Source organism: Procambarus clarkii, chromosome 77 (assembly GCF_040958095.1).
Source record: "Procambarus clarkii isolate CNS0578487 chromosome 77, FALCON_Pclarkii_2.0, whole genome shotgun sequence".
Classification (NCBI taxonomy): Eukaryota; Metazoa; Arthropoda; class Malacostraca; order Decapoda; family Cambaridae; genus Procambarus; species Procambarus clarkii.
The window spans coordinates 10,083,611-10,106,137 of record NC_091226.1 but is presented as its reverse complement, the minus strand read 5'-3'; the positions used below and the strand labels follow the sequence as shown (position 1 = coordinate 10,106,137).

Sequence of the window (22,527 nt, the reverse complement as noted above, 5' to 3'; positions counted from 1 at the left end):
CGAGACTGTTCAACACGCTTCCGCTACACATAAGGGGCATAACTGGCCGACCCCTCACAGTGTTCAAGAAAGAACTGGATAAGCACCTCCAAAGGATACCTGATCAACCAGGCTGTGACTCATACGTCAGGCTGTGAGCAGCCGCGTCCAACAGCCTGGTTAAATAGTCCAGCAACCAGGAGGCCTGGTCGACGACCGGGCCGCGGGGACGCTAAGCCCCGGAAGCACCTCAAGGTATCCTCAAGGTAAGGTGACACCGCCTGCCTCCCCTGACCCCACCATGCCTCCCCTGACACCACCTGCCTCCCCTGACCCCACCTGCCTCCCCTGACACCGCCTGCCTCCCCTGACACCACCTGCCTCCCCTGACACCGCCTGCCTCCCCCTGACACCACCTGCCTCCCCCTGACACCACCTGCCTCCCCTGACACCACCTGCCTCCCCTGACACCGCCTGCCTCCCCTGACACCGCCTGCCTCCCCTGACACCACCTGCCTCCCCTGACACTGCCTGCCTCCCCTGACACCACCTGCCTCCCCTGACACCACCTGCCTCCCCTGACCCCACCTGCCTCCCCTGACACACCTGCCTCCCCTGACCCCACCTGCCTCCCCTGACCCCATCTGCCTCCCCTGACACCACCTGCCTCCCCTGACACCGCCTGCCTCCCCTGACACCACCTGCCTCCCCTGACACCACCTGCCTCCCCTGAGCCCACCTGCCTCCCCTGACACCACCTACCTCCCCTGACACCACCTGCCTCCCCTGACACCACCTGCCTCCCCTGACCCCACCTGCCTCCCCTGACCCCACCTGCCTCCCCTGACCCCACCTGCCTCCCCTGACACCACCTGCCTCCCCTGACCCCACCTGCCTCCCTTCCACCGCCTGCCTCCCCTGACCCCACCTGCCTCCCCTGACACCACCTGCCTCCCCTGACCCCACCTGCCTCCCCTGACCCCACCTGCCTCCCCTGACACCACCTGCCTCCCCTGACCCCACCTGCCTCCCTTCCACCGCCTGCCTCCCCTGACACCACCACAAATGATGCCAGCCACCTCACCAAGGCCTAACGTTCACACGACCTGTGCTTGTTTTATTGGCCTCCTCAAAATTTATTCTAAATAGGTATTAGTACAGTACGTAGGCTGTTAGAGGAGGGAGGGAGGGATCCAGGAAACAACCCCCCCCTCCCACCCCCCACCCCTCCAATGGCTCAGGGAGCGACCGGCCGGCCACACAATGCCAGCTGTTATCTACACCCCAATTGTATTAAAAATTCTGTGAAAAGGAAATGTGTTCAAACTGTTTAAAATATGTACTGTATATATCACAATTTTCACCATTATTATTGCTCCAATATGACATCTTTCTAATAAAAAGGCTACTTTCAGTGTAGATAATGCGATAATTATCATTAAATTGACTCTTGGCATCTGACGACGAGAGGAGAGTGAGGTAGTGGCTGGTCTCTGTGGTCAGGTGCAGGAAGGAGGGTGGGGGGCGGGGGAGCATGGAGGCACCAGTCACGTGGGGCCTCTACTGACACCACTTGCCTCCTGACAACAACTCTCTCACCAAGGCCCCCCTGACACCATTTTATCACCATTTCAGCTGGTTGTCAGCTGCCTGGCTAACAACCTGCCTCCCATGAGAATACGTAACTTATACCACCTGCCCCCTAACAAAAAACCTTAACTACTGACACCACTTGCCTCCTGGCAACAACTCTCTCACCAATGCCCCCCCTGACACCATTTTATCACCATTTCTCCCTAGAAACAATGGGTAAGGATAATAAAACACTATACATGTATAACTGTTTACACTCTGGCGAATCATAGTTGATGACAGCCAGCTCCGACGCTCGGCCTCGGTGACCGCTTGGACGAACATTCCTCGCTTAATCGAACATTTGTATGTTCCACTGAACATTTGGTACCGAATTCAATTTGTTCGGCTCTTCCGGGAATTCGATAGAGCGGGGTTCATTAGACTGAGGAACACTGTACTGAGTGTGTAATACAGTGTGTTACTGTGTAAATAGTGTGTGAAACTGTACATATTGTAATTTTAGTGAATTTTTAACAGGTAATATTGCGGCAATAAACATTTATTGTGGACACATTACTGATACATGTATCACAGTTCCAGGAACATTATGAACATTCTACGGTATACATATTGTAAAGGACACAAATATGCATCATATACGATTAAAAAAACAAATAAAACCGCATTGGAAATACATAAAACAAATAATTGAAAATATATTTGTGGCAATACCCGGTGCTTGAATGGCCCGCGCAACCGTGTCTGGGCGAGTCACGCACAGGCGACCAGGCCCTGATGACGTCACAGCGCACCTTGTCCACGTCCTCACAGCCAAAGTAAGGGGAAATTGGAATTTATTTTTACATAGACATGTTCAGGGAAGGGAATTTATCATTTTACGAAGAAAAAAGAATTTTTTGGGAATACTTTATTTCATGCGCACCGGGGGAATTTCACAATAAACTCGGCGCAGCACGGTGGTTAAAGAGGAGCTGGCATGCACAGAGCTCCTGAACTCGTCCAATGAAGTGGTAGAGGTATTTGGAATCAAGGTAGAAAATATTAATCTACTTATTATTTTAATATACAAACTGCCAGATGCAACAGTTGAGAAATTCATTGAACAGATCCACAAAATAGAGAATATCCTTGATAACCTAGCAAACCCAGTACCAGATATTATCTTCCTTGGAGACTTCAATCTACCCAGTTTAAAATGGAGAATAGTAAACAATAACATTATTGCAGAAAAGAAATAACCAACCACAGGTCAGAGAACTACTGAGATTCGGTGACAAATTCTCAGTCAGCAGATTACAGAACCCACTAGGAACGAAAACATGCTGGACCTGATATTCACAAACAATGATGAGCTAATCAAAGACATTACTGTCTCAGACACTATGTACTCAGACCACAAGCTTATTGAAGTGCAAACTAATATTAATAACGTTAGTAGGCCCAAGAGAAGCAAAAAGCGAGAAGGGTTATTCAATAAATTCAATTTTAATAATAAAAGGATAGACTGAGTGAAAATAAACAGGGAACTTACAAACATTCAATGGGAAAATGTTCTAAGAAATAAAAATCCTACACAAGGAATAGAAAAACTGGCTTCTGAAGCATATGAAGTCTGTCTGAAACATGTTCCTTTGAGGAAGACCAGAAAGAGGTCCAATGTAGAAAGAGAACGCAGACAACATTACAAAAGAAGGAAGAAATTAACGGAAATGCTTAAGCAGACACGACTTTCCATACAAAGAAGGAATAATTTAAACAGGGAGATTGAAGAAATCAAACAGAGACTGAAGCATTCATATCAGACTGAAGAAAGGCAACTGGAACAGAAAGCAAGTCAAGAAATAAAGAAAACCCCAAAATATTTCTTCACATATGCTAAATCAAAAGCAAAAACCACTTCCAGTATTGGACCTATTCGTATTAGTGAAGGTTCATACACTGAGGACGACAAAGAAATTAGCGAAATCATAAAAAAGAAGTATGAGGACATGTTTAGCAATCTGATACACAGCATGAAAGTGGAAGATCCGGACAACTTCTTTATGCGTGATATTCAAACACCTGTAAATATCACTGATATAAACACGAGCGTAGCAGATTTTGAAAGAGAAATTGACAATATGGTCATGCACTCGGCCCTGGGTCCAGACTCATGGAATTCAATATAGTATTTATAAAGAAATGCAAAGTGCCAGTTGCACAGGCACTCGGTATAGTGTGGAGGAAGAGCTTGAACATGGGGGAGATACCAGATGCGCTGAAAGCAGCGAATATAGCTCCTCTACACAAGGGAGGGAGCAAAGCATTGGCAAAGAATTATAAACCAGTTGCACTAACGTCCCACATAATAAAAGTATTTGAGAGAGTGATCAGGAGTCAGGTCACTAGATTCATGGAATCCAATGACCTCCACAATCCAGGCCAACATGGATTCAGAGCAGGAAGATCATGCCTCTCACAGCTACTTGACCACTACGACAAAATCACTGAGGCATTAGAAGAAAAAACAGAATTCAGATGTTGTATACACAGACTTTGCAAAGGCATTTGACAAATGTGACCATAGAGTGATAGCACACAAGATGAGGTCAATGGGTATAACTGGTAAAGTTGGACGCTGGATACTCAATTTCCTGTCGAACAAAACACAAAGGGAACAGTCAATCAAATAAAATCGAGTCCGAGCGCAGTTAAAAGCTCTGTACCTCAAGATACAGTCCTTGCACCACTGCTGTTCCTTATTCTCATATCAGATATGGACAAAAATACAAGTCATAGCTTCGTGTCATCCTTTGCAGATGATACAAAAATCGACATGAAAATTACCTCTGCTGAAGACATTAAAAAACTACAAACAGATATTAACAAAGTTTTCGACTGGGCAGCAGAAAAAAACATGATGGGTAACAGAGATAAATTCCAGGTACTCAGATACAGCAAAAATGAGGACTTGAAACATAATACAGTACAACCTCGATTCAACGTACTATATGGGACCATCCCCAGTTCGTTGGAGCGTTGGATACGTTGCAAGAGGTGACCTTCAGGAGGTGTTTGTGTCAGTGTCTTTTTTTTTCTTGTACACAATAAAAATGCATTGTCATATTACATATTGTACCTATATATTACTTCTCTACTAAAAAATACTGTAATTCATAAATTTACCTTATTGTTGGAGTTATGTCCATCTTGAAGTTTCGTGAAGTTGTGAATGCTCTACAGTAAATACGTACTGCAGTGCATTAAGCTGTTAGCACTGTGTTGATTAAAAGTAGTTCTGCTGTGTGTTGAGTACTACAATATAGTTTATGAAAACTATAGTACACTAAAATTACTGCAACTTTAATTTTAACACTGTGTACACACTTAAATTTAACCCTTGTTCTAACTGTTCACGCCGCACACGATGTTTTTAGATGTTTGGATCAGCTTTGCTGGTGCTCGCTGCTGCTGTGGGTTCAGCTGCTTCTGAGCTGGTGCTGGCTGCTGTTGTACCAGTGCTGGGTACAACTGTGCTTGTGCTGGGTACGGCTGTTCTCGTGCCGGGTACGGCTGTTCTCGTGCCGGGTTCCGCTGTTCTCGTGCCGGGTTCCGCTGTTCTCGTGCTTGGTACGCCTGTTCTCGTACTTGCTACGGCTGTTCTCTTGCTAAGTACGGCTGTTCTCGTGCTGGGTACGGCTGTTCTTGTTTTGGGTACGGCTGTTCTCGTACTGGGTACAGCTGTGTACGTGCTGGTTGATTTTCTGCTACTAGTTCTTGCATAATATTGCTTCATTTTTGGCATTAATAAAGCACTATTAGTAAGCCCCTGAGACATTTTGTTTTATAACCAAAGAGCTGTAGTAAAAAAATGGTCAATTCCACAATTATCCTTCACTGGCGGATAAATACTGTACGTCAATCGCAGACAAAGCTAAGGGCACTGGGTGCATACTGTACGAACGCAGACTAAGTCTGTACGTACACCCTTCAGTAGGCTAGTGTTTAAGCCAGATCCAGTAACAAATTTTTCTTAAATATTCGATTTACATCAAATTATATATTTTTGGGTTATATATTTAGTTTAGCAACATTATTACGATAATAAGAGCTATAAAAAATACTTATTTTGGAACCGATTTATTAATTTTATTATTTCAAAGCTGTAGGTCACTGAACTGTGGCGATGAAATCGAACAAAACACTCCTGGTGTTGTGTTTGATTTCCAGTAACATAAATTTCTCTCAAATATTCGATTTACATCAAATTTTATATTTTTTTGTTACACATTTAGTTTAGCAATATTATTACGGTAATAAGAGCTATAAAAAATACTTTGGAACTGATTTATTAGTTTTATTATTTCGAAGCCGTAGATCACTGAACTGTGGCGACGAAATCGAACAAAACAAGCATGGTGTTGTGTGGACAGGGATTAGACCTATCCACTCATGCAGGAGTTGTGCTGCCAATAATGTGTATAATTTCTCAAGTAGCAGATATCTATTATATTACAGTATATTTTTGGTTTTATTTAGTTTAGTTTAATTAGGATAATAAAGAGTTATTAAAACACCAGTTTTAGAAATGATTTATTAATGTGAAACATTCAAAGTCATGGGTCACTGAACTATGACAACACAGACGAAAGTGAGTGAAACCTCACTGTAAAGTGAAGTTTACTGTACAGTATTCCTTTATCTGTGCACCCTCACTTATCTTGTTTCATCACAGAAAATGTATATAAGAAGATTTCAACACATTAGCTAGCTATTCACGCTTCAGCCTTTAAATTAATTTACAAAGATACGTGTGCCACAAATCGGTGAATGAAAATCATTGAAACTCAGTCGTTCACTTGTGTGGACGACTCTGGCTGGTGCTTGGTTAATATGCACCACTTCTTGTGGACCATTCTGGCTGGTGTTTGGTTCATATGATTCACTTGTGTGGTAAACTTGTGTGATCCAACTTGTCTTATGAAGGAATTATTAATTGTAATCTGTGATGGAATGAGACAGTTTTCCACCAGTCTGTGAACTCTGTCATCGTAAGCAAATCCGAACATCCCCCGCTTCGGCGAACCATTGTTTGTCGAACCGGGTGAGTAAATCCGACCTGAAAAGTGTGCGAATTAGCCGGAGATTCATTGAATTGGGGTACGTTGAATCGAGGTTGTACTGTACAGGGTACAAAACACAATCGAATCTGCCCATAGTAGGAAAGCAGCATGTCAAGGATTTGGGAATAATGATGTCAGACGACCTAACGTTTAGGGAGCATAACCAAGCAAATATTGCGTCAGCCAGAAAAATGATAAGATGGATTACGAGAACTTTCAAATCCAGTGATCACATCACATTGTTTGTACTCTTCAAATCACTTGTGTTGTCCCGTCTTGAGTTCTGCTCAGTACTCACTTCCCCCCTTCAGAGCAGGAGAGATTGCTGAAATAGAAGGAATACTGAGAACATATACGGCATGCATAGACGAGATAAAGCACCTAAATTATTGGGATCGTCTCAAAGCCCTCCAGTTGTACTCACTAGAAAGGAGATGAGAGAGATACCAAATAATATAAACATGGAAAATACTGGAGGGCCATGCCCCAAATCTACACAGTAAAATAACAACTATTCTGGAGTGAACGATATGGAAGAAAATGCAGAATAGAACCAATGAAGAGCAGAGGTGCCATAGGCACAATCAGAGAAAACTGTATGAACATCAGAGGTCTGCGGATATCCAACACCCTCCCAGCGAGCATGAGAAATATTGCCAGAACAATAGTGGACATCTTCAAAAAGAACCTAGATTGTTTCCTCCAAGGAGTGCCAGACCAACTGGGTATGTGGGCCTGCGGGCCACTCCAAGCAATAGCCTGGTGGACCAAACTCTTACAAGCAAGGCCTGGCCTTAGGCCAGGCTTGGGGAGCAGAAGAACTCCCAGAACCCCATCAACCAGGTATCAACCAGAGGCAGCACGATATATGAGGTGCAGCACGATGTATGAGGTGCACGACGATGTATGAGGTGCAGCATGATGTATGAGGTGCACCACGATATATGAGGTGGAGTACGATGTATGAGGTGTGGTATGATGTATGAGGCGCGGTATGATGAATGAGATGCGGCACAATGTATGAGGTGCAGCACATTGTATGAGGTGAAGCACGATGTACGATGTATGATGTGTGGTATGATGTATGAGGTGCAGTAAGATGTATGTGGTGTGGTATGATGTCTGAGGGGCAGCACGATGTATGAGGTGTGGTATGATGTATGAGGCGCGGTATGATGAATGAGATGCGGCACAATGTATGAGGTGCAGCACATTGTATGAGGTGAAGCACGATGTATGATGTATGAGGTGCAGCACGATGTATGAGGTGTGGTATGATGTATGAGGTGCCGCACGATGTATGTGGTGTGGTATAATGTCTGAGGGGCAGCACGATGTATGAGGTATGGTATGATGTACTCACCTAATTGTACTCACCTAATTGTGCTTGCGGGGGTTGAGCTTTGGCTCTTTGGTCCCGCCTCTCAACTGTCAATCAACTGGTGTACAGATTCCTGAGCCTACTGGGCTCTATCATATCTACATTTGAAACTGTGTATGGAGTCAGCCTCCACCACATCACTTCCTAGTGCATTCCATTTATTAACTACTCTGACACTGAAAAAATTCTTTCTAACGTCTCTGTGGCTCATCTGGGTACTAAGTTTCCACCTGTGTCCCCTTGTTCGTGTCCCACCCGTGCTGAAGAGTTTGTCTTTGTCCACCCTGTCAATTCCCCTGAGAATTTTGTAGGTGGTTATCATGTCTCCCCTTACTCTTCTGTTTTCCAGGGATGTGAGGTTCAGCTCCTTTAGCCTTTCCTCGTAGCTCAATCCTCTCAGTTCCGGGACGAGCCTGGTGGCATACCGCTGAATCTTCTCTAACTTTGTCTTGTGTTTAACTAGGTATGGACTCCAGGCTGGAGCTGCATACTCCAGGATTGGTCTTACATAAGTGGTATACAGGGTTCTGAAAGATTCCTTACACAAGTTTCTGAAGGCAGTTCTTATGTTGGCCAGTCTAGCATATGCCGCTGATGATATTCTTTTGATGTGGGCCTCTGGGGACAGGTTCGGTGTGATATCAACCCCCAGATCCTTCTCTCTATTTGATTCTTGCAGGATTTCCCCTCCCAGATGATACCTTGTGTTCAGCCTCCTGCTCCCTTCGCCTAATTTCATCACCTTACATTTTCCAGAGTTGAACTTCAGCAGCCATTTTCTAGACCATTCCTCCAGTTTATCCAGGTCATCCTGTAGTCTCTGTCTATCTTCATCCGTCTTGATTCTTCTCATAATTTTTGCATCATCAGCAAACATCGAGAGGAATGAGTCTATACCCTCTGGAAGATCGTTCACATATATTAGAAACAGGATGGGTCCAAGTACTGAGCCCTGTGGGACTCCGCTGGTGACATCTCGCCACTCTGATGTCTTCCCCCTCACCGTTACTCGCTGTTTCCTGTTGCTTAAGTACTCCCTTATCCACTGGAGCACCTTCCCTTTTACTCCTGCCTGTTGCTCCAACTTTTTTAACAGCCTTTTATGTATGTGGTGTGGTATGATGTATGAGGTGTGGTATGATGTATGAGGTGCAGCATGATGTATGAGGTGTGGTATGATGTATGAGGTGCAGCATGATGTATGAGGTGTGGTATGATGTATGAGGTGCAGCATGATGTATGAGGTGCAGAATGATGTATGAGGTGCAGCACGATGTATGAGGTGCGGCCTAATGTATGAGGTGCAGAATGATGTATGAGGTGCAGCACGATGTATGAGGTGCAGCACGATGTATGAGGTGCGGCCTGATGTATGAGGTGTGGTATGATGTATGAGGTGCAGCACAATGTATGAGGTGCAGCACAATGTATGAGGTGTGGTATGATGTATGAGGTGCAGCATGATGTATGAGGTGTGGTCTGATGTATGAGGTGCAGTGCGATGTATGAGGTGCAGCACGATGTATGAGGTGTGGTATGATGTATGAGGTGTGGTATGATGTATGAGGTGTGGTATGTGGGAGCCAGTGGCTGAGTGGACAGAACACTGGACGCATGATCCTGTGGTCCCGGGTTCGATCCCGGGCACTGTGAGAAACAATGGGCCGAGTTTCTTTCACCCTGATGCCCATTTACCTTGCAGTAAATAGGTTCCTGGGAGTTAATCAGCTGTCACGGGCTGCTTCCTGGGGGTGGAGACCAGGTCGAGGACCGGGCCGTGGGGATACTAAGCCCCGAAAATATTTCAAGATAATAAACCTCAAGATGATGTATGAGGTGCAGCACGATGTATGAGGTGCTGCACGATGTATGAGGTGTGGTATGATATATGAGGTGCAGCACGATGTATGAGGTGTGGTATGATGTATGAGGTGCAGCATAATGTATGAAGTGTGGTATGATGTATGAGGTGCAACACGATGTATGAGGTTCAGCACGATGTATGAGGTTCAGCATGATGTATGAGGTGCAGCACGATGTATGAGGTAGAGCACAATGTATGAGGTTTGGTATGATGTATGAGGTGCAGCACGATGTATGAGGTGCAGCACGGTGCATGAGGTGCAACATGATGTATGCACCTCATTAGGGTTGTAATGGAAAATGACTGCTGTATACTGTTTCCATGAGGTGGTTTTGGGGCTTAGTGTCCCCTGCTTGATATCTGCTTAATGGGGTTCTGGGAGTTCTTCAACTCTCCAAGCCCGGCCCGAGGCCAGGCTTGACTTATGAGTTTGGTTCACCAGGCTGTTGCTTGGAGTGGACCATAGACCCACATACCCATCACAGCCCGGTTGGTTCGGCACTCCTTGAAAAAAACAATCTAGTTTTCTCTTGAAAATGTCCACGGTTGTTCTGGCAATATTTCTGATGCTCGCTGGTAGGACGTTTAACAACCGTGGTCCTCTGATGTTTATACAGTGTTCTCTGATTGTGCCTATGGCTCCCCGCGGCCCGGTCCTCAACCTGGCCTTCTCATTGCTGGACATGGCTGCTCGCAGCTTGACGTGTGAATCACAGCCCGGTTGATCAGGTAGATCAACCTGGTTGATCTGTACAGGAAGCTCCTGCTTGTGTGGGAATTGGGGCACTGGAATGCCAGATGCAAGAGAAGGATTCCCTTCTGGAAGCACAGTAACTCTATTAATATTAATAATATTTTACTTGCAAGAAGAGACAGTGGGTTGGTAGATTACATAAGATTGATATTTTTACATTCAGGTAAAAGCTACTAACACATGTAGCATTTTGGGCAGTAATAACAGGAGTAATATTTCCGTGTAACAGGAGGATTCTGTTCTGGAAACACTAAATTAATGATGTAAATTGTCATCAACACTTCCCTGGAAATAAACATTCCAGTCATCTGGGTTGTAGGAGACTCGAACCCCACACATGTGAGCTCTATTGACTGGGCAATAGAGCAATAGAGCAATAGGGCAATATTAGTCTTAATAAGGAAAGTTTACTCTAATTATGTTCAATTGTAATAGAAAATAAGATAGGTCATTAGGGGGGAAAGATCTTAAAACCCACACAGGTGCCTAGTTCCTGGGTATTTATGCGCTGCTTGTTGAGCAGTGGCATAAGGTGAAAGGAAGTAGTGCCCAAACGTGTCTATTCTGCTATAAGAATGGAGCCTGGTACCTTTTGCTAGTGACCAGTGTGTTGCCTGGTGCACTACCCACCTTGTGTCTATCTTACGTTGCTTCCGAGGATCAATCGCCCCGTGGCTCGGCTTCCAATCAGGCCTGGTTGGTCGTCTGGTCAATCAGGCTGTTGAATGCAGCTGCTTGCATGCCTGACATGTGAAACATAACCTTCGATATTCCTCGGAGGTATTTGTTGAGTTCTTTCTTGAACACTGTGAGAGGCCAGCCAGTTATGTCCCTTATGTGTTGTATAAGTGTTGAAAAGACTTGGGTCCTTAATGTTGATAGAGTTCTTTCTTAGAGTACTTATTGCACCTCTGTTTTTCAACTGGGGGGGGGGGGGGCATTTTGCACATCCTGCCATGCCTATTGGTTTCATGTGAAGAAATCCCCGTATTCAGATTTGGAACCATTCCTTCTATTATCATTATGTATCTCTCACCTACACTCTAGAGAATACAGGTTTAGAACGTTTAATCGGTCCCAATAATCAAGATGACTTATAAAGAGTGGATTCTAATAGTAAAAGATCTCTGCACACTCTCTACGTCAGCAATTTCTCCGGCTCTGAATTAGAGAGTACATTGTTTGTGTGCAACAATATCCCACCCTAGAGAGCACTAGTGTCTTGGAAAGTATCGTCATTGGTATGGCATCCCTTGTTTGGAAGGTCCTTGATATCCAACCTGTCATATTTCTTGCAGTTTTGACAGCTACTTTATTGTGTTCGGCAAATGTAAGGTCGTCCAACATGATTACTCCTAGATCCTTTACATTGCTCTTTCGTTCTATAGTGTAATTTGACTGTGTTTTATATATGGTTTCCAGTTTTATATTTTCATTTTTTCCATAGTGCAGGAGCTGGAACTTATTTTCATTAAACATCCTATTATTATCTGTGGCCCACTGAAAGACCCAATTTACATCAGATTGGAGGTTTGCCTTGTCCTCTATATTGTCGACTTGCATGAAAATCCTAGTGTCACCTGCAAACAATGATACAGTACTGTAGTTTGTATTATTGTCTATGATATGAAGATGAGAAAACGTACTGGGGCAAGTACGGTACGTTGGAGGACTGAGCTTTTCACAGAAGACGATCCAGATTTTACTGTGTTGACTCTTACACCCTGCGTTCTGTTTGTTAGGAAGTTTACGAGGAGGGAGGGAGCCGGTCGGCCGAGCGGACAGCACGCTGGACTTGTGATCCTGTGGTCCTGGGTTTGATCCCAGGCGCTGGCAAGAAACAATGGGCAGAGTTTCTTTCACCCTATGCCCCTGTTACCTAGCAGTAAAATAGGTACCTGGGTGTTAGTCAGCTGTCACAGGCTGCTTCCTGGGGGTGGAGGCCTGGTCGAGGACCGGGCCGCGAGGACACTAAAGCCCCGAAATCATCTCGAGATAACCTCAAGAAGTTGTAGATCCAGCTCCCTACTTTGCCAGTACAGTAGTCGTAATGGCTTAGCACTTTCTCCTGATAATTACCTTACCTTACATTCAACACTACATTTTGTTTTCTGTCCCTGTTTGTTGTTGTTATTTATGTGGAGTGAAATTATTTGCCATCTATTGAAATTGTCTTTTAATTTAATCCTTAAAGTGCGCATCACGTCATATGACGTGCTGGACGTTGTTCCAGTAAACTGCGCATCACGTCATATGATGTGTTGGAGTACTACACAAGATTTAAACAGCCCGCGGATACACGGGGTTCACCACACCTTCATCAGGGCTCTTGTAAACAGACGCCATTTTAAAAAAAAATCGTGGGCCAATCTCCCGGGTGTTATTGGCCTCAGTATTGAGTGAGCAACCAAGCCTGACGCACGCAGCATGAGCTAACAGCAATGCTGTTCAGCTTGTGACCACAGCATCGCCTAAAAATGCCAAATTATACTTGTTCATGCTATTATGTAGCGATGATATTATTACAGAAGACCCCTGACTGTGATAAAACTGACCAGGGTTCTGATAATAGCAGGATTGTGGTGATATTTAGCGCTGTGCGCCATGGAAGGAGGTGTAATGCTGTGGGAGGGAGGGTGGTGGCAATGTCTTTTGACTGTGTGTGGCCACCTTTTATTGACTGCACTCACCATACCAGCTTAGTGGTTCTCTATGGTGAACACAAATGTAGATACTTATATATAACGTGCGTATAGAGAGTATAAACAGCAAGAGAAGGTTTGGAGCCACCATTTTGGTGAGGGCGGTGGCGTCGTCTGCACGACGCCACCGTGCAGACGACAGTGTTGTTTACTGGTTACCACGATGGTCTTTGGGCACCATACCAGTTTATTTGTACAAGTATGATGAATAAAACAGGTAGATATTTATATATAATGTGTGTATATAGCGTAATAACACCACACAGTATTGTTGGAGGAGAAATATTAGTGCGTCTGGCCTTGAGGGCGGCCGCCGATCAGCTGACTGTGTGAGTAGCCACATCTCTGTGCCTTTACTCACCATACAAGCTTAGATGTACAGTTTTGGTGAACAAAACATGTAGACACTTATATATAACGTCTGTATATAGTGAATTATAGCAAAAACATTATTGTGGGAGGAGAATGTGGGTGAGTCAGATGACTGGATGGAGGGCGGGAGTGGCTGGCTGGTACACGGCGGTCACTCCTCATTACTTTTTGACTCATAATAGCTACTTAGTGGTTCGTTATAGTGAACAAAACATGCAAATACTTATATATAACCTGTGCTTATAGTGTAATAACCGACAAAGTGTTTGTTCACTGATTGATGAACATAATTGAATCAACAATATGCACACCATATTTTTGAGTACAGCAATGATTCACTCATTTTATTATATAAATATATCAAACTACACACTATTGAATAATATTACAGCAAAAAAAGTATGAAAAATCAATCAGAGACATTGAAATAATTCGGTAATTATCTCTTTGTGGCAACTCCGGCCTGACAGCTGGCGAGCAACAGACCGCCTGGGACGCACGCTGAGTCGGCGCCTATAATTTGCCAGACTTCGCTGCCCTATAGCGGGCAATATATGCCACTTACGATTTTTTTATTATTTTTCCCGTGATCAGTGAACACAAATTAACAGGTTAGAAAGAAAAAATAATTTTTTTTTTTTCAAAATGACATGCGCCTGTGGGGATGGCAGGATATTAAACCCCGAGCATGTTAAGGGTTAATGTACAGTATGTGTTCTATTTTTGTTAATCTCGATATGTCCTTCAAAACAATAAAAGTGATTCTTTGTTTCTTTTTTGTTGTGCAGGTAATGTAGAGGAGATAGATAAGTACAACCGTCGGCTGGTAAAAGTCACCAAGACGCACTCGGAAGAGGCAAAGACATTACTGAAGCTGATGGGTGTTCCATACGTAGATGCTCCCTGTGAAGCCGAGGCCCAATGTGCAGCTCTAGCGAAAGCTGGCAAAGTAAGCCATTTTTTGTTTTTATAGTATATTGGTAAGTGTGTATGGTAAGTAAGTAATTATCAAAAGAGAGCACGAAGCCGGGAAGGCCTTGTAGCACCATATTGTGTATGGTACTTAGTGTAACGTCATACCCAGGAAAGTGTCGCAGCTTCTCTGTCACGGATGGGATTCTTGTTTGATCATTGTAAGACTGTACAGTATGTATAGCAGTGCCACAACAAAATAGGTTTCACAGTTTCTCTGTCAGGGATGTGATCTCTGTTTGATCAATGATACTGCTGGTAAAGACTAGAAAAAAACATTGCTAGGCTTGTTTCTTTCTCCTAATGTTTAAATCATCTATGAAAAATGTAATATCTTCAGATTACCTAGAGATGATTTCGGGGCTTAGTGTCCCCGCGGACCAGGCCTCCACCCCCAGGAAGCAGTCCGTGACAGCTGACTAACTCCCAGGTACCTATTTACTGCTAGGTAACAGGGGCATCAGGGTGACTGCCCATTGTTTCTCGCCGGCGCCTGGGATCAAACCCGAGACCACAGGATCACGCGTCCAGTGTTCTGTCCGCTCAGCCGCCGGCTCCCTGGATGGGAGGGATCCATCCGGCTCCATCCTGAATATGGATGGAGCCATATTAACTGCATAAAACATGCAGTTTTTAACTCATAATAATTCATTGTGTCAGGGAACAGGCAGTCAGAGTGTATGTATGTATATATATATATATATATATATATATATATATATATATATATATATATATATATATATATATATATATATATCGTACCTAGTAGCCAGAATGCACTTCTCAGCCTACCATGCATGGCCCAATTTGCCTAATAAGCCAAGTTTTCCTGAATTATTATATTTACTCTAATTTTTTTCTTATGAAATGATAAAGCTACCCATTTCATTATGTATGAGGTAAATTTTTTTTTATTGGAGTTAAAATTAACGTAGATATATGACCGAACCTAACCAACCCTACCTAACCTAGCCTAACCTATCTTTATAGGTTAAGTTCGGTTAGGTAGCCGAAAAAGTTAGGTTAGGTTAGGTTAGGTAGGTTAGGTAGTCGAAAAACAATTATTTCATGAAAACTTGGCTTATTAGGCAAATTGGGCCTTGAATAGTAGGCCGAGAAGTGCGTTCTGGCTACTAGGTACGACATATATATATATATATATATATACATACATACATGTTAGGCCTATATTGAGGTTTCCCCCCCTCCTCTCCCCAAGGGCTAATTACTAACCACCCCCCACCCAGGATGCAACTCCACAACAAGCTGACTAACTGCTGAGTTCCTACTTATTGCTAAGTGAACAGGTGCATTAGTTGATTGGAAATGTGCCCAACCATTTCTGTCCCATCTGGAATTTGAACCCAGAATTGTTAATTGTAAGTCAAGAACAAACCCAACTGTACTCTCAGGATGCTAAAAATGGTCATTTATGCCTTATTTAAAAAAATAGTTAATCCTGCGATGCACAAAAAAAAATCCCCCAAATATTTTTCTTGTAGAGTTATTCATTTGTAAGCAAAATGCAAGAAAACTGTAGGAAAACTGTTTATTTCTGGGGGAAAGCCCGGGGAGGTAGCCCAGGTCAGCTGGCTGCTTCACCTTTAGTTCTTTGCTGATGGTAGAAGGATGTGGTGTTCTCTCTGTTTGCTTGGGTCAAGTGTGCTTTTCTGGGGGAAGTCCCTTCGGCTCCCCGGAGCTATTTGGGATGATATGAATGTATTAGACCCTGGCATCGGTCAAAGCGAATAGAGTTCTTAGGCCTTCCGGGGACCACGACCCAGAACTTGGCCCCCCTCAGAGAGGCACGATGAGCAATGGCCTATAGAAACCCCTGTGTAGTTGGAAGCATTCTATGTCTGCCATCGACCAGGTTAGGCACCCAGAATGATAGGCCCCCAAAACAAGCTCTATCTGGTTAAAATAATATTGCTACTGAAAGCCGAACTGTTGGACAGAACTCCCCCAAACGAGAAATGAGCATGACGTCATAACCGTCACTGCTCCGCTGTCTGCGCAGCTCCCTCTTTCCCCGGGAGGGGGAAGGAGGGTGCCTCAGATCCCCGCCCCAGCTATTCACACCCCTAGTTATGTGGCTGATGTGAGACCTGGCTGCCGTGTGACTCTGGCTCCAGCTTTGTTTCACTGCTGTACCTTGTGGTGTGGTTCTGTCCATGGTGGTGTGCTAGCCAGGAATAATTTCATCTATACTCGTGTTGCATGCGCTCAGGATTACCTTCCCTAGGTGCCCTGTAAGTACTGCCCTTTTGGCTTGGAGATTCTCTTCCACAAGTTGCTTGGGGACTACCTACGCTGAGGTCTTTTACTGCTCGGTAATTGCCCACCCATGGAGTCTGCTGGGGTGTTTCATGCGCCTCTGTTTGTCTCTGGGTAGGTGGTGGTTTCATCGCTGGTAGGGGCACGAGGTACTTTGCAGCTGTTCTTCACCTGATATAGTGGCTGGCTCTGTTTTGCCTGGTACGTTGCACTTGTATGGGGATGGGGGTTCTTTTGTTTTTGTTTTCTGCCTGATGGAGGGTCTGCCCTTGGTGTTGTTGCCACTTATATATTGTATTCTTGGTGGTCCTCCACTAGGTCCCCCGTGTGTTTACACATCCCGGGGGATTCAGCTTTTAGCAGTTTGTTGGTAGTTTGGGGTGCCAGTTAGCAGTACCTTGCCTTGGCTTCCCTTAGCAGAGCGTCTAAGGGCCTTGGAAAACCCCGCTGGGGCTCAGTAGTCTGATGGAAGTGTCCCTTGGGTCCCGTTTCGATTTGTGCGAGTTTGAAGGTTGCTCTGTCCCCTTGTCCCAGGATGACAATCGCTTGTTTTGCCTTAGTCATGCTGCCTGTTGGGTCGGTGACACCTTCGACCTTGGAGTACTGCGAGTGGTGTTGCTTGTTCTCCAGATGACCCAGTCCATTGATATTGATCTTAGGGTGCAGGCAGCTTCTGTGTTGCATGCAAGTTATAGGTTGCTGCCGCACACTAAGCTGGTTGCTCACCTGGATGCCCCAAGACTGCCCCGTTTTGGTTATAGGGACCGGGACTTGGGGGTGTTAGTCGCTTCCACTTTGGTTTTGTCCGCGCCCCAAGGTCCTTTCCCTGCTGTTGTTTGACCTGTTCCCTTCCCCCCTCCCACCTTGCTTCCACTTTCAAAGCGACCGAGGGTTTCAGAGTCAGGGCAGGGTTTAGTTGGTGGTGCGAATTTCAGGGGGGGGGGGTGCCCCTTCCAGTATGGCGACAGAGGCATTCGAGCCCATTTCTCCAGCTGATGCTTCTGGGTCTGACCTGTGGGCCCTCTTCGGTTCATCTTTTCCGGCGGCTTCTGCATTTTCTTTAGAGGTAGGAGTTTGGAAGACGACTTGGCTCCGAGTCCTGATGTGGAGGTTCCCAGGGCAGAGGAGGGGGTTGACTTTGGGGGGGGAGGGCTTGGGCCCGATTTGACCCCCGCCTGGGTTTTGGCACTCTGAACAGGGCTTGTTATTGCAGGGAGTGGGGTTTTCTTATCCCCCCTCCTTGTACAAGTTTGATATAAGCATTCCAGCGTAGGATGACTAAGTTAATTCCCCAAATTAGAAATCTTTCATATAAAGAAAGATTAACAAAGTTTAACTTGCATTCACTGGAAAGGCGAAGAGTTAGGGGTGACATGATAGAGGTTTACAAGTGGATGAATGGACATAACAAAGGGGATATTAATAGGGTATTAAAAGTATCAACACAAGATAGAACACGAAACAATGGGTATAAATTGGATAAGTTTAGATTTAGGAAAGACTTGGGTAAATACTGGTTCAGTAACAAGGTTGTTGATTTGTGGAACCAATTGCCGCGTAAAGTGGTGGAGGTGGGCTCCCTCGATTGTCTCAAGAGGGGGTTGGACATGTATATGAGTGGGATTAGGTGGTTATAAATAGGAGCTGCCTCGTATGGGCCAATAGGCCTTCTGCAGTTGCCTTTGTTCTTATGTTCTTAACATATTTGTACACAAGTGTCATGCACGTAACACACTGTCCTTGGACAGTACGGATGTTTTACTGCCATAGTATGGTGTACGTGTTCATTATACATAGGATTAGCGTGTAAAAACAAATAAAATGTATTTGGAACTGTGCGCAAAAAATGAACAAAAATATATTCACGGCATCTCGCGCGCCCACCGGCCCCGGGAGCTTACTGCACGGGCGCACGGGGAATGATGACGTCACATGCCACCTTACCCCATAGCAGCCAAAGTAAGTACAATTTCAAAATTCCGTTGCTATACCCATATACAGGGAGGGGTTTTTGACACTTTCAGAACTAAAAAGAATTTTTTCCCGAGAATTTATTTCTTGCGCACTTGGGGGGGGGTGTCATATTTATAGGCCGCGCAGTTAAAGGGTTAATCTGTGGAATCAGCATGGGCCGTAGCTCTAAGGTTTTCTACACTTTTTGTCCTTTGCTGTTTGCAGTCTGCGGTGATGCAGTATCTGCAAAGCGGCCTCTTCTAGTTGTTGTCCCATGTCGGACTTGTTGATTCTCCTTGGAACCCATGGAAGGGACTTCCCGGAAGGGTCGTGTCAGGACTCAGGGTTCCTCCCGTCGTGGTAGGCCAGTGGTGCAAGTTTTGGAGCTGGCGCAGCCTTCAGAACTGAAGATGTCTGGTTGGTGCTGTGATCACTCTGCTCGTTAGTCAGATTCTGTAAGGGGTGTCGGCCCTTTTGCAGTTTGTCCCATTGACAAGGTGATGGCGGGGAGGCTCGCGCTGTTTGCTCACGTCTGGTCCCATGATTCGTGGGCATTTCAGGGCGTTTCTTGTGGCCTGTGGTTGGCGTTGTGTGGCCCCTCCTTCTTTGGGGGGGGGCTTCGGGGCTGGCGGCAGGCTTCTTCTCCTGTGCTCTGTCGGGTCATCTTGCAGTGGGTTCGCTTGGGCGTGGTCGAAAAGGTGGGTTTTCTGCCTGTTTCCGATTCCGAAATGGGACTGCACGGACATGTGGTTCATTCTGGACTTGTCCCATCTAAACCCCTGGGTTTATTGCCCCCTCTTTTCAGATGACTATTCTGTCCCAGGTCTGTCTTCTTTTGGAGTTGGGCGCTTGGATAGTTTCCTGGACCTCCGGGACGCGTTCTAACACGTCTCGATTCAATTGAGGTTCAGGGATGACTAGGTTTTGTTGAGGCACATCAGGCTTACTGCTTTTGTTGCCTTCCATTCGGTTTGAATCTGGCTCCTCACGTGTTTACACGCCATACCTGGGTCGTGGTGGCCCGTTTGCATCTGTTAAAGGTTCGAGTTCTGGCCTACCTCTAAGACTGACTGGTGTGGGCTCCCAGCCAGTCCGTGTGTCTGCTCCCCCAGGGATTTGGTTCTTTCCCAGCTTGCCGGATTCAGGTTCCTTGAGAACTAGAGAAAGTCCCATCTGGGTCCCTCTCAGGTTCGGTCTTGGCTGGGTATAGTGTGGTACTCTCAGAGCGCTTCCTTATCTCTCCTTCTGGCGGCACTGTTGAGGCTGCTGTCCCGCCTTTGCCTGCTTCTGGGAGCTCCCAGGTCACACGGAGGTTGCTTGAGAGTTTGTGAGGGAGTCTGAAGTTTGCCTTAATTGTCTACCTGCTGGGTCGAGTTTTGTGACCAGTGTTTACCAGGCCGGCCAGGGGCGGTGGGGTCCGTCATTCCATCGGGCCCACAGCACAGTACAGGAGTTTGCAGATGTGTGGCAGGCGCTTCAGAGGGTTCAGGTTGCTTGCGAATCGACAGTCTGGCTCCATTCGGACAACTCCATGGTGGTTCATTGTCTGAACCGTGGGGGATTCTATGTGGTCCTTGGCTCTTTGGGGCTACCTTGGTTACCTTGAGGTTATCTTGAGGTGCTTCCAGCGCTTAGCGTCCCCACTGCCCGATTGTCGACCAGGCCTCCTCGTTGCTGGACTGGTCAACCAGGCTGTTGGATGCAGCTGCTCGCAGCTTGACGTATTACTCACAGCCTGGTTGATCAGGTATCCTTTGGGGGTGCTTATCAAGTTCTCTCTTGAACACTGTGAGGGGTCAGCCAGTTATGCCCCTTATGTGAAGTGGAAGCGTGTCAAACAGTCTCGGGCCTCTGATGTTGATAGAGTTCTCTCAGAGTCCTTATTGCACCTCTGCTCTTCAACGGGAGTATTCTGCACATTCTGCCATGCCTCCTGATCTCATGTGGTGTTATTTCTGTGTGCAGGTTTGGGACTAGTGCCTCTAATATTTTCCATGTGTAAATTATTATGTATCTTTCCCGCCTGCGCTCAAGAGAATACAGATTTAGGCATTTTAGTCGGTCCCAATAGTTTAGATGTTTTACTGAGTGGATTCTATCAGTAAAGGATCTCAGCACGCTCTCCAGGTCAACAATTTCTCCAGCTTTGAAAGGGGCTGTCATTGTGCAGCAGTATTCCACTTTAGAGAGCACTAGCATCTTGAAGAGTATCGTCATTGGTATAGCATCTCTAGTGTGAAAGGTTCTTCTTATCCAACCTGTCATTTTTCTAGGGGGAGCCCCGTCGGCTCCCCGGAGCTATCCCAGGCTGATATGCTAATGTCAGACTTTGGCATCAGTCATGTGTATGGAGTTCTTAGGCCTACCGGGGACCACGGCCAGAACCGGGCCCCCTCAGAGAGGCAAGGGGAGCAATGGCCTATAGAAGCCCCCGTGTGGTTGGAAGCATTCTATGTCTGCCATCGACCGGAACAGGCACCCAGAAAGGTAAGCGCCTCAAAACAAACCCCTATTCTGGTTAAAATTGCTACCAAAAACCGAACTAGTGGATAGAACTCCCCAACCGAAAACAAGCAAACTAGTGTGACGTCACACACCGCCGCGCCGCTGTCTGCGCAGCTCCCCCCTCCCCGGGAGGGGGAAGGGGGAGCCCCAGACCCCCCGCGCTGGCTACCCACACCTCAGTTCTTGAGGCTGATGCTATAGGCGATGGTCGTGTGCTCTGGCTCCGGTGTCGCTACTGCACTGTGCTTTGCGTGTGGTGTTGGTTTTGTGGGTGCGAGAGCCAGGAGTTATCTTCAGTACTCGGGCTGCATACGCCTAGGGCTGCCTTCCCTAGGTGCCCTGTAAGTACTGCCCTTGGGGCTTGGGGCCACCTTCCACAGGCTCCTCGGGGTCTGCCTCTGCTGGTCCGTTTTACCTTTCGGTTTTTCGGTCGCCTGTTGGGCTCTTGGGTGTTCTGTTCTCCCATGTTACCGGCAGGTAAGAGGCAGTTTGCACTGGTAGGGCGCAGGGTGCTGCTCAGCTTGTATTTCCTGACATTGCGGCCGGCTCTGTTCCTTGGGGTTCGCTGTCCTCTTGCGGGGTTTTGTTTTTCTTTTTGTTTTTGCCTGTGGGGTTCTGTCATTTTATTCAGTTTGTTTTTGCGCTTCCACTGTTCTCCTAGGTGGCGCCCCCTGCTAGGTCCCCGTGAGTGTACACGTCCCTGGGGTTCAGCTTTAGAAGTTTGCTTGGTAGTTTTGGGTGCCGGTTTGCAGCACCCTGCCTGGGACTACCTGAGCGCGAGTCCTCTTAAAGTAAACGCTCAGGACCCTGGGAATCCCCTAGGGGGCGCGTGGGTCCGATGGATGTGACCCCGGAGTCCCCACTCGCTGTGTGCGAGTTTGAGGGTTGCTCGGTCCCCTTGTCTCAGGGTGACCCTCATTGTTTTTGCCTCTGCCACGCTGCCTGTTGGGTCGGTGATACTTTTGACCCTGAGTCCTGTGAGTGTTGCTGCTTGCTTGTGACTCAATTTACCCAATCCTCTGATGATTCTATTCGGGTACAGGCGGCGCGTGCGTTGCAGTCTAGGT

At 46.1% G+C, this 22,527-nt stretch overlaps 1 protein-coding gene across 1 annotated transcript in view; it reads left to right on the top strand.

Moving 5' to 3' along the window:
* Positions 1-22,527, top strand: part of LOC138357269 (flap endonuclease 1-like) — a 157,867-nt gene that overhangs the window by 68,622 nt on the left and 66,718 nt on the right. The window contains exon 4 of the mRNA XM_069313919.1: positions 14,539-14,699. Within this exon, the coding sequence (XP_069170020.1) occupies positions 14,539-14,699 (161 nt within the window). The remainder of the gene's footprint in view (positions 1-14,538; positions 14,700-22,527) is intronic.